Raw genomic sequence first — 12,244 nt, 5'->3', positions numbered from 1 at the left:
TTCCAGAAAAGGCCAGTGTAGACAGGCAACATGAATTTCTTGCGCAAGAAAGCCCTATGGTTAAAATGGCCATCAGAGCTTTCTTGTGCAAGAGAGCGTCACATCTCTTGCGCAAAAGCACATGCCAGTGTAGATGCTCTCTTCTGGAAGAGTTTTTGCAGAAGAACTCTTCCACAAAAGAGTTTTTGCGTGAGAACGCGCCAGTGTAGACGTAGCCCAGCAGTGTCTACAGGGGCGAGGGGAGAGATGGTATTGCTCAGTACTGGCAGTCTGTGGGGCCACAGGGGAACTTGGGCCCTCCCTACTCCAGCAGGTCCATCCCTGAGTCTTGTGACTGGCAGGTCACAGATCAAGCTTGCACCCTAGGTGACTTCCTTTTGCATCCTCTGACTCTCCCAAGCCATCACAAGCTGTGGTTATGGACTCTCAAGTGGGGTTCTACCTCTTTGTGATGTTGTTCTTGGTCTCCATGGGGACCTCTGGTAGCTCAGCAGCAGAGGTTGCTCCAGGCAACATGGAGTTCCTGAGGCTTCTCTGCAGGGGCTAACACCCTAGGACTGCTCTCTTCTGCTCAGACTGGGATGGACTTTTCCCTTTTGATCTTTGCCTCCAGTGTGAGCCAGCCCAGCCTGTGAGACTGGGTGGGACCCTCTGGTTTGATTCCCCAATGTGTGGCTTACATACCACATTACACTGGCCCAGGGCAAGAAAGTCTCATTCATATTTCCATGTATTCCATGCAGAGTAGCATGTGGGAGCTCAAACTGTTGTACTTAGACTGTTACACCTCTCATCACATTACCTCCATACTAAAATCAGGGTCCAAATTTGACAGTGGGGGGACAGGGTAAGAGGAGATAAGTGCTATAGAAACATCTCAGATACACAATAACAATTTACACACACACACACACACACACACACACACACACACACACACACACACACACACACGGAAATGAAAGACTGAAACTAAGTGATTCATTCTGTACACTTTTTTCTCCATGTGAAAAGCCATCATTGGTAATGGAACTAGAGGCTTTGGGGGTGTTACTTGACTTGAAATAGTACGATAGAATCGTAGAGTGACAAACACCAAATTTATGAACTGAATGGTCAATCACATCCCTCATTTGGAAAAGGGTGTACCCAATCAGGCAGCAATGGAGACAAAAACAAAGCAACCATAAAGCAAGCAAATATTGCACAGTATTAAATGTAAATTACTAACAAAAAGGGGGAAGTTGGGAAGTTTGAAAAAAAATTGACAAGGTAAGGAAACTGTTTCTGTGCTTCTTTCATTTAAATTAAGATGGTTAAGAGCAGCATTTTTCTATTGCACAATAAAGTTTCAAAACTGTATTAAGTCAATGTTCAGTTATAAACTTTTTGAAAGAATAGGCATAACATTTTGTCCAGAATTATGAATATTTCAGAACTATGGTGTTCGTAACTCTGAGGTACTACAGTAATAACAAACACCAAATACATGGTTTCCATGTTTTCCATCAACACCCCATTATAAAAATGGTTCCTGTACCCGTAGAAGCCACCTTGTCCAAAATAAAAAGTTTGCAGTTTTGTAAGCAATATCAAGTTCCCAGCATCCTAACCTCATCCACTGATAGGGGTAGGGGAGAAGAACGGGGAAAATTGTCCAAGGGCCTGGACATTCAAAAGGGCTCAGAGCTCCCTACCACCACAGCTACTACTGCAGCAGCATCAGTGGACAGAGCCCCGGGCCCCTCTGCACTGATGTGGGAGCACCAAAGCGCCACTCCATGAGGCTTTAAGGACTGGACAGGGGGCCTAGCATTGCGGTCCAGGTGGAGGTAAGGGCTGATTGCTCTTGCCTCCCCCTTCTGCCTATAGCCCACCCCTTCCAGGGGTGCAATTGGTTCACCCCACCTTGCCTGTGACTCACTGTGACTGTCACCCCTGCTGGTCCTACATCTCATTCCTAGAACTTTAAAGTATATGAATTAAATCAGTGATGGGCAACCACCATTTTAGACAGAAATACACTTTTACCAGTGTATTTATTTGTTCAGCACATAATTCATTATGAAGTTTTAACCAGAAGGATTTGAATGCAGGAAAAAACATGCTTTCTTGATCTGCTCACAGATTTACAGGTCTTTTTAAAATTAATTATTCTGAATTCATCAGTTCCTTCTCTTGTGATTTTACTGACAGAATTTTTCAGAATTCTGATGGACTAAAATTACAACTTTCTTTGCAAATGTAGAGTACAATTCTAGATCTTTAATTTTAAATGCTTGCAGAAAGAAACAAATTCACAATTATGGTCTAGCAGCCCTCTTCCAGCCTCTTCTTCCATGGATTCCATGAATGTCTTAATGTTGTCCCAGTGGGATTTCAATTTTATTGTTAATTAGATTAAAACATATTTCCACTGAGATTGAAATAGCAGTGTCCTCTGCCTGTAATCTGTTGATTTCCCTCCCAATAGAACCTTCAGTTGTTTTTATGCTGTAATGGCTCCTTAAAGAGCTCCTTGTTGTGTAAAATGCATGCTTTGTTTTGCTCAATCCTCCGTGTGCAGTGCAAATATCAGCATATCAATAGTAGTTGGGTACAAACACAGACACAGTCTTCCTAAGAGTTCCACCACATGCTATTGGGAAACTGCAACATCAATCCTTCTTTTACTACCAACCAGTATGGTGACAATGGGTTCTGACTTTTTGGATTTCCATAATGTAACATAATGGTTGTTCAACACACATGTCAAAAATTTGGGATGAACTGAAATTAAAGGATGAGTTCTTAGTACATTTTTATTGTAAAAACAAATGACAAAGTTGCCTTTGATTTATTTTCTCTGTATTCTATTGTATGGCATCTTCAGCAACTTGAATACAACATGTTGTGGATTTTATTTCATATATAAAATCAATAGCATTAAGCAGGACTACTTTATCCCCGAGGTTGTTTGTTACTATTACTGATCAATCATGAACATGATCTAATCACCTGGCATAATAGCTGTTTATTCTCTTAATCCTTCCTTTAAATTTCCTCTCCCTCTGCACTTGTAACATCTAACTGCATAGCTGTCTGTTCCAATTCAACGTGAAGTACTTCAATTTTTTAAATTGTTCACATTATGCTACATTAAAGGTGATGGTATCATAAAAGAAGGCTTGCAACTTTGCATTTCAATTGTTTTTAATGGCACAATCAACAACTGATGTTTGCCGTTTTTATGTCAAAGAAAACCCAACTGCTCCTCAAATAAGTTGATGTTAAAGTGCCGTTAGAACACCTACAACAGGGACAAAATGCTACTACAATATTATCAATAGATTGCAACACATTACACTTATGATGGTACCAAAAGTGTCTGAACTTGCAGGCTCAGCAACCTTAATATTCCGGTGATGTATTTAATCTTGAAACTGTTTCTCTCACATAAGCAAGACTTCTTTTTGTACTGCCATTTACAACTTTTTAATAACATTTATATTTTTATAAGAATGTCATCATTTTAGTAAAATCAATAATTTGTTTTCTACTCCTTCAACTTAGGTACATTGATTACTAAATGAATTTAGTAATCAACAGACACTTGTCGTCAGTCTGCAATATTGCCCAGAAGATTCCACATTTACTACAGTTAGAATGACAAACATCTAGTGAATCCAATACTGTCATCTAAAGACTGAAAAAATCAGAGAAGCTTTACATAGAAATATTATCAGATGCCTTACTTTTGTTTGCTAAACTTAGAAAGTTTTAGATTCTGGCAAACTAAGCCCCTTTAGACAATTTACAGTTTTTTCCACCTACACTTTGCTCTCATTTGTATTAACATAGTATGTACGAACAGTGTTCCCTCTCATTTTTTAAGTCCATGTGCAAAATGAATTTTGTTATATGTACCAATATGGAGATGGTGTGTGACACAGATGGTCTGTGGCAGAAGTGGAGTTAAGGGGTTTGGAGTGTGGGACAGGACTCAGGAATTAGAGCTGGCTTCAGACTGGGGCCAAGGGATTTGGAGGGCAGGAGCAGGCTAAGGGCAGGAGGATGGGGAGAGAAGGGAAGGGTCTGAGCAGGAGCAGTTCAGGATTTGGTCTGAGCTCTAGGCAGGATCTAGGTGGTGGAGTGAGCTCTCGGACAGAGCTGTGGGTTGGAATGTGGGGTTTGAGGGAGAGTATGGGAGTGGAAAGGGGCTCAGGGCTAGGACAGGGGATTGGGATGGAGGGCACTTACCTGGGACAGCTCCCATTCCATGATGATGGGGAATAGTGGCTCCATGGCCTGCCCTCACCTGCAGGCACTGTCCCCTGCTGCTCCCATTGGCTGCGATTCCTGGCCACTGGGAGCTGTGGGGGCAAAGCCTTCAGATGAAGGCAGCAAAGGGACAAAGCTTCCTGGTGGTCATGGCTCCAGCCACGGAGAGGGGGAGACAGCAGCGTATGGAGTCACCCCCCACCACTTCCACCAGGAAGGGCCTAGAACACAGGGGTTTTACAAGATGCAGCTCCTAAGCCTCTTTCTTAATCTGGCTTGCTGCTGGGGCCAGAGAAACATTTCTGTCTTCCAGCAGTGGCAGCTCCTTCCTGAGGCCAGAGAAGCACTTCTCCTTAAGTCCTAGTACTAGCAGGGAGCTGCCGTGGTGGGAGGAAGATGGGGGAGATGAGAGCTGTACTCCTGTGACCCCAGCAGGGAGCTGCAGGTGAGGAAAAGGAGGCTGCGGCAGCTCCATGAGCGGCAGCCTTGAGTCCCTTGTGTGATTATTAGGTAGTTGTGGGGCCACATAGCTTAGAGGGCACCCAGTTTAGGAGTCCTAATCTTGGATCAGGACTTCACAGTGCTAAGCACAGTATAAATTAGAGATATAAAAAGTTAATTGATTAATTGGCAAGCCTAATCCTTCATGCAGCGGTGGGCAAAAGGGCCTCCAGGGACTGGATCCGGCCTGCCAAGTAGGTTGATCCGGCCCATGAAGGCCCTTTAGGATCTGGGGGCAAGGGAACCCACAAAGTCTCCTTCCGCCCTGCGAGGAGCCTGTGGTGCTTCTAAGCGCTGCGTGCTCCTTGCAGGGTAGGGCGGAGGAAACTTAGCATGCTCCCTTACCCCTAAGCCCTGACTGGCCTGGGGGCAGAAGCGGGAGCACACGAAGTCTCCTCCCACCGCCAGGGGCATGAACACTTAGGGAGAACCTCTGGGGGGGAGGGGCAAAGACTTCAAACACTTCTTACCCCCAGGCCAATCATGATCTGTGGGTGGGGAAGCAGAGAAGTATCCTGGCCCTGCTCCTTCTGGAGCTGCTCAGCACCACTTGAAAGTTTCTGAAATGGCCCCCGCAAAATATTATTGCCCACCCCTGCCTTACTAGGTGAGGCTTACTGGTTCTGGTTAACTGGCAAGGGGTGTAGTAACTCCCCTCCCGCTCCAGGCAGTGGGCTGTTCCAGCCCCGCTAGAGCAGCCATTGTCTGTGGTGGGCCCAGCCACCCTTTACCCCTGCTGACTCCTGAGGAACGGGGCTATCAGCAGCCCTAGCCTGCCCAACTGCTGGGGAGGTAGCTTCGCTGCCACAGCAAAGCCTCCTTCCTGGGAGTGCGGGTGGCAGCAGCCCTGCCCTCACATCCAAGGAGGCAACTTTGCTCTGGCTCTACAGCAGGGTTGGGCAATAATTTTCGCAGGGGGGCCACTTAATGAATTTTGGTACTGGTCATGGGCAAGCTCCACTCCTGGAAGGGGCAAGGCTGGGGACTAGCCCCTCCACAGAGTTGTCTGGGGCCGGAGGCTCTGAAGTAAAAATAGAGCAAAGGGCTCACAGCTCCTAGCCCTTGCTACTGCATTGCCTGGCAGACGCCCGGGAGCCATTTAAATAGATTCTGCGCCATCTGGAAATTCGGTGGCAGGGGCAGCAAGATATAAATAGAAAGCAGCCAGATGCAATCTGAGGACCGGATCAAAGTTTTAGGCATGCCAGATCTTGTCCCCGGCCACTTCTTACCCAGTTGATGTTAAGTATCAACTAAATGACTAATCATGTACTCCAGGGGTGACCAACCCATTCCAGACAAAGAACCACAATAGTAGCAGAGACAGCATAGAAGAGCCGGGTCAAAGTTCTTGAGCAAAAAAAAAAAAAAAAAAAAAAAAGAAAAAGTGCCACACTGGGGAAAAATAGGTGCTACTACATCCATCCAAGGGCACGGCATTTTTTGGGGGGGAGGAGCGGGTTAACAACTTTTCCTCGGGTTTTTGCGGCCCTCTTTTTTTTGGGGGGGCTCAACAACTTTGCCCTGGCTTTTCATGCTATCTACACTGCTATTCTGGCAAACAAACAAAAAAACACTGAGAAGGGTTGAGAGGTGCAAGCTCTGGGAGGGAATTTGGGTGCTGGCAGAAGTAGAGAAGAGGATGCTTGCTCAGGGAGGGGGCTCCAGGCTGGAGAGTGCTGGATTCAGGTGGAGGGTTGGGGCGCTGAGTAAGCCGCAGGCTTGTGGCTGTGAGGGTGCAGGAGTTTGGGCTGGGATGCATGAGGGGCTCAGGGCAGAGAGGCTGGGAGTATGATGGGCTCAGGACACAGATTTGCAGTGTGTGGATGGTGCAGGAATGTTGTGGCAGAAGACTGGGGATGTGGGGGCGCAGGAGTTTGGGGATGTGAGAGGCTCAGGACAGGGGGTTCCAGTGTATGATAGCCTCAGGTTTGGAGTCTGGTGAGGGTGCAGGAGTGTTATGATGCTGTGGCCAGATGGGGGCCGGGGGCTTGTTGGCCAGGATTTATTTTTAAATAAAATATTATCGCAAACACAAAATGTTTCAGCGTTTTCTTTATTTATAAGAGGGGTGGGGAACCTGTTTTGAGTCAGGGGTCACTGACCCACAGAAAGTCAGTCAGGGCCACACAAGTGAGATGCAAAAAAAAAAAAAAACCGCTCCAAAACCCTGCAAGCCTCACTAATGTGGCCCCAACTGTGCTGGTGGGGGCACGGGACAGGGTGCTGGGGCAGGGTATTCGTGGGGAGGGGGGTCTAGCCAGGAGGAGGGGATAGAGACAGCTGGGCCCAGTACCTGGGGATCCCGGGTCTCAGGAAGCTGGCGGCTCTTCCCTTCCCCTCCTCCAGGCACCCCCCCTGCTTTAACCCAATCCCCTTCCCCAGAGCCAGGCACACCTCTCCGCCAACCCAATCCCTCTCCCCTTCCCCAAGTACACCCCCACTCCAACCAAATCCCCCTCTCCTTCCCCAGAGCCAGGCACACACCCCTAGCCCAATACCTCTCCTCTTCCCCAGAGCCAGGCACCGCCCCAACCCAATTCCCCCCCAGAGCCAAGCACCGGCCCCCCTCTATACCAATCCTCCTCCCCCGCCCCTCAGGTCCCGGAGGCAGAGCCTCCACTACAGTCACACGCGTCTCCCTCCAGGTGCTAGGGCGCATGCGCTGAATGGCCGGCTTTGAGATGTGCTGGCTGGGATGCCGTGCAAACACCTCCCCAAAACCTGATCCCCCTCCCTTTCCTTCCCCTCTCCCAGACTAGAGCCAGGTCCCTTTTTCCCTCCACTCCTCCTTCCCTCCCCGCTCTAACCGAATTCTCGGGTCTCGGAGCTGCCGCTACAGCCGTGCATCTCCCTCCAGGTGCTGAGCAGCTCCTCCACTCCTCTCCTCTCCCAAGAGCCAGACACCTCCCCTCCCTGCTCTAAGACAATCCCCCCGCCCCACTAACCTTATGCCCAGGTCCCAGAGCCGCCTCTGGCACCGCCGCCGCACCTGGGCAGTGTCTAAACTTCATCCCTTTTCCGTAAAAGGGATGCAAATTAGACACATCACAATTGCAAATGAAGCGGGGATTTAAATCCCCCCCGCTTCATTTGCATAAACATGGCTGCCGCTTTTTTCCAGCTCAGAGCTTTGCTGGAAAAAAGCGCCAGTCTAGACGGGGATCTTTCGGAAAATAAAGCCTTTTCCGAAAGATCCCTTATTCCTCATAAGGGATCCGAGCTGGAAAAAAGCGACAGCCATGTTTATGCAAATGAAGCAGGGGGGATTTAAATCCCCGCTTCATTTGCAATTGCAATGTGTCTAATTTGCATCCCTTTTACGGAAAAGGGATGCAGTCTAGACACAGCCCTGGAGTCGCTACCACGTGCAGGCTAGGATGCTGTGTGCGACCCAACCTGCTTGTGCAGAATATGACATAAGTGGAGCGGAGCGAGCGGAACGGCGCTGGCCGTGAGAACGCATGCGGCTCACAGTGGCGGCTCGGCCATGAGAGCGGCTGACCCGAGCAGTTCCGGGTTCTGTCCCGGTTCTACCAGCAGCCACAATTTTTTTCTTCGTGAGCCGCATACGGCTCAGAAGCCAGGGGTTGTCCACCCCGATGTACTCGATACAATTTGTATCGAGTACATGATTAGTCAATAAGGGGCTGCTGTGGCTCTGCAGTTTAAATGTAGTAGGAACAGGTGTGTAGGCAACCCAGCTCCTACTACATTTAAACTGCAGAGCCACAGCAAGGGTAGGTCCATGATCCAGTGTGAGCAGGGACTGCTTCAGTCCCAGCTTGCACCAGGACCAGACCACTGCACCTCTGCTGTTTAAATGTAGTAAGAGCTACTTCAGTCCCAGCTCATGCTGGGTCCCGCACTGCGCCTCTGTCTCCCCCGCCACCCCGCCTGCACCAAGCAACCTGAGCACCTGCCAGGCAACACGGTAGCAGGGGCCAGAAGCTATGAGCCCGTGGCTCTGTTTTTACTTCAAAGCCTCCAGCCCCAGACAACTCTGGGATAAGGCTAGTACCCCAGCACCGGGAAGGGCTGGGTCGATGGGAGTCTCGGGAGCGGAGGGAGCCGGCGTCTCTGTGGGGGAGCAAGGCCGGCTCGGGGCCCGCGCAGGGGACAAGGGAGGGCTCCCGGCTCTGGAGTGGGGGCGCTGTCACGCGCCCCGCGCGCTCCCGTGGTCGGCACTCACCGCCTCGCCGGTGCGCTCGAGACCCCACATCTCGTCTCGCCGGTGCCGCGTGTCACGTCAGCGCGCCGTGTGACGTCACGGACGCATAGTTAACTCGTCACTAGCTTCTGGCTTCTAGTCCCCATAGCAACAGATCGCTGCGAGCTCTTGTCTCAAGAGACCGATCCGGGCTGCGACTCGACGCCCGTGACTCTCGGCCGGGGCCAAGATGCGGAAGGGGAAAGGCGCGAAGCGGGGCAGGTAACTGCCTGTCGAGGGAAGTGGAGAGATGAGGGGACCGGTAACCAGGGTAACGGGGCGGGGGAGGGGAAGTGCGGAGTGGGGGCAATAGGGAGGGAAGGGGGCAGGGAACCAGGCGGTGGGGCGAAGGGCAGAAGCGGGGGAGGTGGGCGATTAGGGAGGGAAGGGGGCATATAAGTAGGCAGTGTGGGGGAAGGGTAGAGGGAGACCTTTTCCACAGTGTCCCAGTGGGGTGGGAGTTTCAAGGATCTTTAACCCACATGCCTCAGCTTTTCCAAACAGGGCAAAAAAGGGGCCCAAGGCTGACTCGAAAGTGGATAGGGAGTCTGTGGCTGAGCGGGCCAAGGCCAACACAGCACTATGGGAAGCCCGGCTAGAGGTGACCGAGATCTCCCGGGCCGAGTATCGTGAGGCTGCACGCGTGCTGGCCAGGAACAATGAGGAGCTGTCATGGCAGCAGCACCGCCTGGAGAAGGACACAGTTGAGGTGATCAGCTTTCTCAAGAAGCAGGATTTGGAGAAAGAAGAGCAGGTATGTGCAGAGACCGGAACCTATCCACCACTCCATGCACTCTGAGTGTCCACACCGAAGGTGGAGATGCTCATCCTACAATATAGCAGCCTTTAGGTCCACAAGTGTCTTATTGGCAGGTTCAGAGAGGAGATGCAGACTGTTCAATATGTCATCTGCAAATGTGCAGTGACCACAGAACCTGCTGTCCATGGTGCACACGCAGCTTGTAATGCAGCATAGAGCCTTTTGAAGCATTTGATGGAACAAATCAAAAATAGCTCACAGGCAGTATCATCTCCTATATACCACAGATATTCCACACCTGCTCCACGCAGCTGTGCCAGGCATTGTGGGAAAGGTGCAACAATCTACCATTCCCCCTATGCTTTTGGCGCATGCTGTAAACAGATGAGTATGCTGCACACATCCAAAAAAGGGTGCTCGGCATAGATGATGAGCACGTTTGCAGTTTGCATGTGCAGGAGCAGGAATAGTCATCACCTTCTGACACCTGCAGGCCATATTTAAATATGAGAAGTCAAAGCCAGATGCACATATACTGATGAGACCTAGCATGTTTTTACTACATCTCTGTAACTTTTTTCCGAGTTTCTCCAGTATCAGTCACAGTGAATGTGTTTTTCTGGTCCCCTGCTGACACTTGTAAAGTTTCTTCAGTAAGAGAGAGTGAGCAGACCTAAGACACTCAACTGCAAATTTATAGTGCAAAAAGTGGGGGGACAGATTCTGGAGTGCCATATGTTACTCTAGTGGCATAATGGGGGCTGTAGAGTCCCTACAAGGAATTCTGCCAATACAGGTTCAGCATAGGGCCAGTGTACACAACCCTACACTGCCTCCTCTACAGTGCCAGCTTAAATCCTACAAATGAGAGACCTTTTGTGTGTCACTGTAGCTTTCTTGATGTGATCCCAGAAAGAGGCTTGGGGAGAGAAGTAAACAAATGGGGGAGAGTTTTCTCAATCATAGTGGTTTCTCTATTTTCATCTTTTGCAGATTTCAAAACTGAAACAGCAACTGCTAGATTTGAAGCAGCAGGCTCAACAGGAGAATGAGAAAGTGGTGAGTGAACTGCTCCCTTTCCTTTCAAATGAGGCCTCCATAGCAGGCTGAGCAATGGTTTTGGTTCTAGTAATATGAGCAATATAGAAATAATTGCTATGCAGAAAAGCTTTTGAGATAAACACATGGCATGAAAAAAAACAGCAAAGGAAAAGTGGGTTGGGGACTATACAAGGCCTTTTTAGTTTGTTGAGTGTGGTTTGCTATCTCTGATACCAGTACTAATATCTAGATAGATAAAGAGTGGGTAGGGTCACAACAGAAGGATGTCTTATTGGCATCAAGATGAACACCAAGTAGTACTCAGAATTTTTTTACAGAAACCTGACTACAAAAGTCTGCTATTCCCCGTACTTAAGCAATAAATTGCATCAAGAACTTCTTGCCCATCCATCTCTAATAGAATATAATGGGAAATGACATATTCAAAGATAGGTCTAAACATAACACTTCTTTCTATGCCTCCTATTTTTCCAGTAGTTTGATTCTGTCTAACTTGTTGCTTTCCCTTCTAGTGCTAAGTCTCATTAATTTAGTGACTTTTAAAAATTCTGCACACCAAGTCTTTAATTTTCATTTGCTATCTATTTTTTGCAGTAATATTGTTGAATAGTTACAACTTGTTCTCTTCTTGATTAGATTTTCTGATTTGCAGGCAGAACTTTATTCTGTGCAGTTGAAGGATCTGGAGGAGAAATTCAGCAAAAAAGCCAAAGAAATTGGATTAATTCAGTTAGAACTGAAAACAATAAAAGAATTTCGCAAGAAGAAAGCACAGATGGAGAAGGAACTTGAAGATGTAAGTTTGTCGTACATGTTAATTTTGGATGTTTTAATGTCCTGAAAGCAATAATGACCTAATCTAATTAAAATTAATTCAACATGGTAACCTGCACTGGTACTAACTACATGATCCACAGTCTGTAATGAATTATATGGGAAGTGATTCTGCCACTTTCATGGTGGGGTGGGTGACTGACATGGAAAGAACATGGATGAATCTGACTGATTTATTACACTGTTTACTGCAAATAAGGCTTACTGTGAATGTAGAAAGCAATATATTGGTCAGACATATATGTTCCCGAACTGGGATATGGTTGGAGGCGAAAACCATATGAAGTTAGCACTATTTTAGCTAAAAATAATCAGTGTGTTTTAACTTGGCTTGTTAGTACAGAGAATCATTTCAAACTTCAGTGAAATGGTGGCTTCTTCATTTGCTCCTGCTCCCCAGCACAAAACATGGTCAGATTGCTATTAAAAGGCCTAGTCTAGCCTCAGTACTGAGGACAAATACAACAAATGTTCAGTCTTCAAATATCTTGAGAAAAATACAGGGCCAAACCCAAGTCATATAATAAAGTATCTAGTACTTTTAGTGATTTTTAGGGATATGAAAGACTAGTCGACAGTCCAATAAGCAAAATCTTATCAGATAGTTGATATACTAG

General features: G+C 47.9%; 2 protein-coding genes across 4 annotated transcripts in view; one reads left to right on the top strand and one right to left on the bottom strand.

Moving 5' to 3' along the window:
- Positions 1-9,084, bottom strand: part of ENTPD5 (ectonucleoside triphosphate diphosphohydrolase 5 (inactive)) — a 46,236-nt gene extending 37,152 nt beyond the window's left edge. Inside the window, exon 1 of the mRNA XM_075926893.1 lies at positions 8,954-9,084. The gene's annotated coding sequence lies outside the window, so the exon portion shown is untranslated. The remainder of the gene's footprint in view (positions 1-8,953) is intronic.
- The window catches only part of BBOF1 (basal body orientation factor 1), a 28,437-nt gene continuing 25,230 nt past the window's right edge, over positions 9,038-12,244 (top strand). For all 3 annotated transcript variants that reach the window (XM_025181965.2, XM_014570797.3, XM_006117802.3), the window contains exons 1-4: positions 9,038-9,193; positions 9,476-9,725; positions 10,725-10,790; positions 11,446-11,589. In XM_025181965.2, coding sequence (XP_025037750.1) covers positions 9,162-9,193; positions 9,476-9,725; positions 10,725-10,790; positions 11,446-11,589 — 492 coding nt within the window. In that variant the 5' untranslated portion in view covers positions 9,038-9,161. The remainder of the gene's footprint in view (positions 9,194-9,475; positions 9,726-10,724; positions 10,791-11,445; positions 11,590-12,244) is intronic.

Source organism: Pelodiscus sinensis, chromosome 4, assembly GCF_049634645.1.
Source record: "Pelodiscus sinensis isolate JC-2024 chromosome 4, ASM4963464v1, whole genome shotgun sequence".
Taxonomy (NCBI): Eukaryota; Metazoa; Chordata; order Testudines; family Trionychidae; genus Pelodiscus; species Pelodiscus sinensis.
Note: the sequence above shows the minus strand (reverse complement) of the source record. Positions and strands in the feature narration are given on the sequence as shown.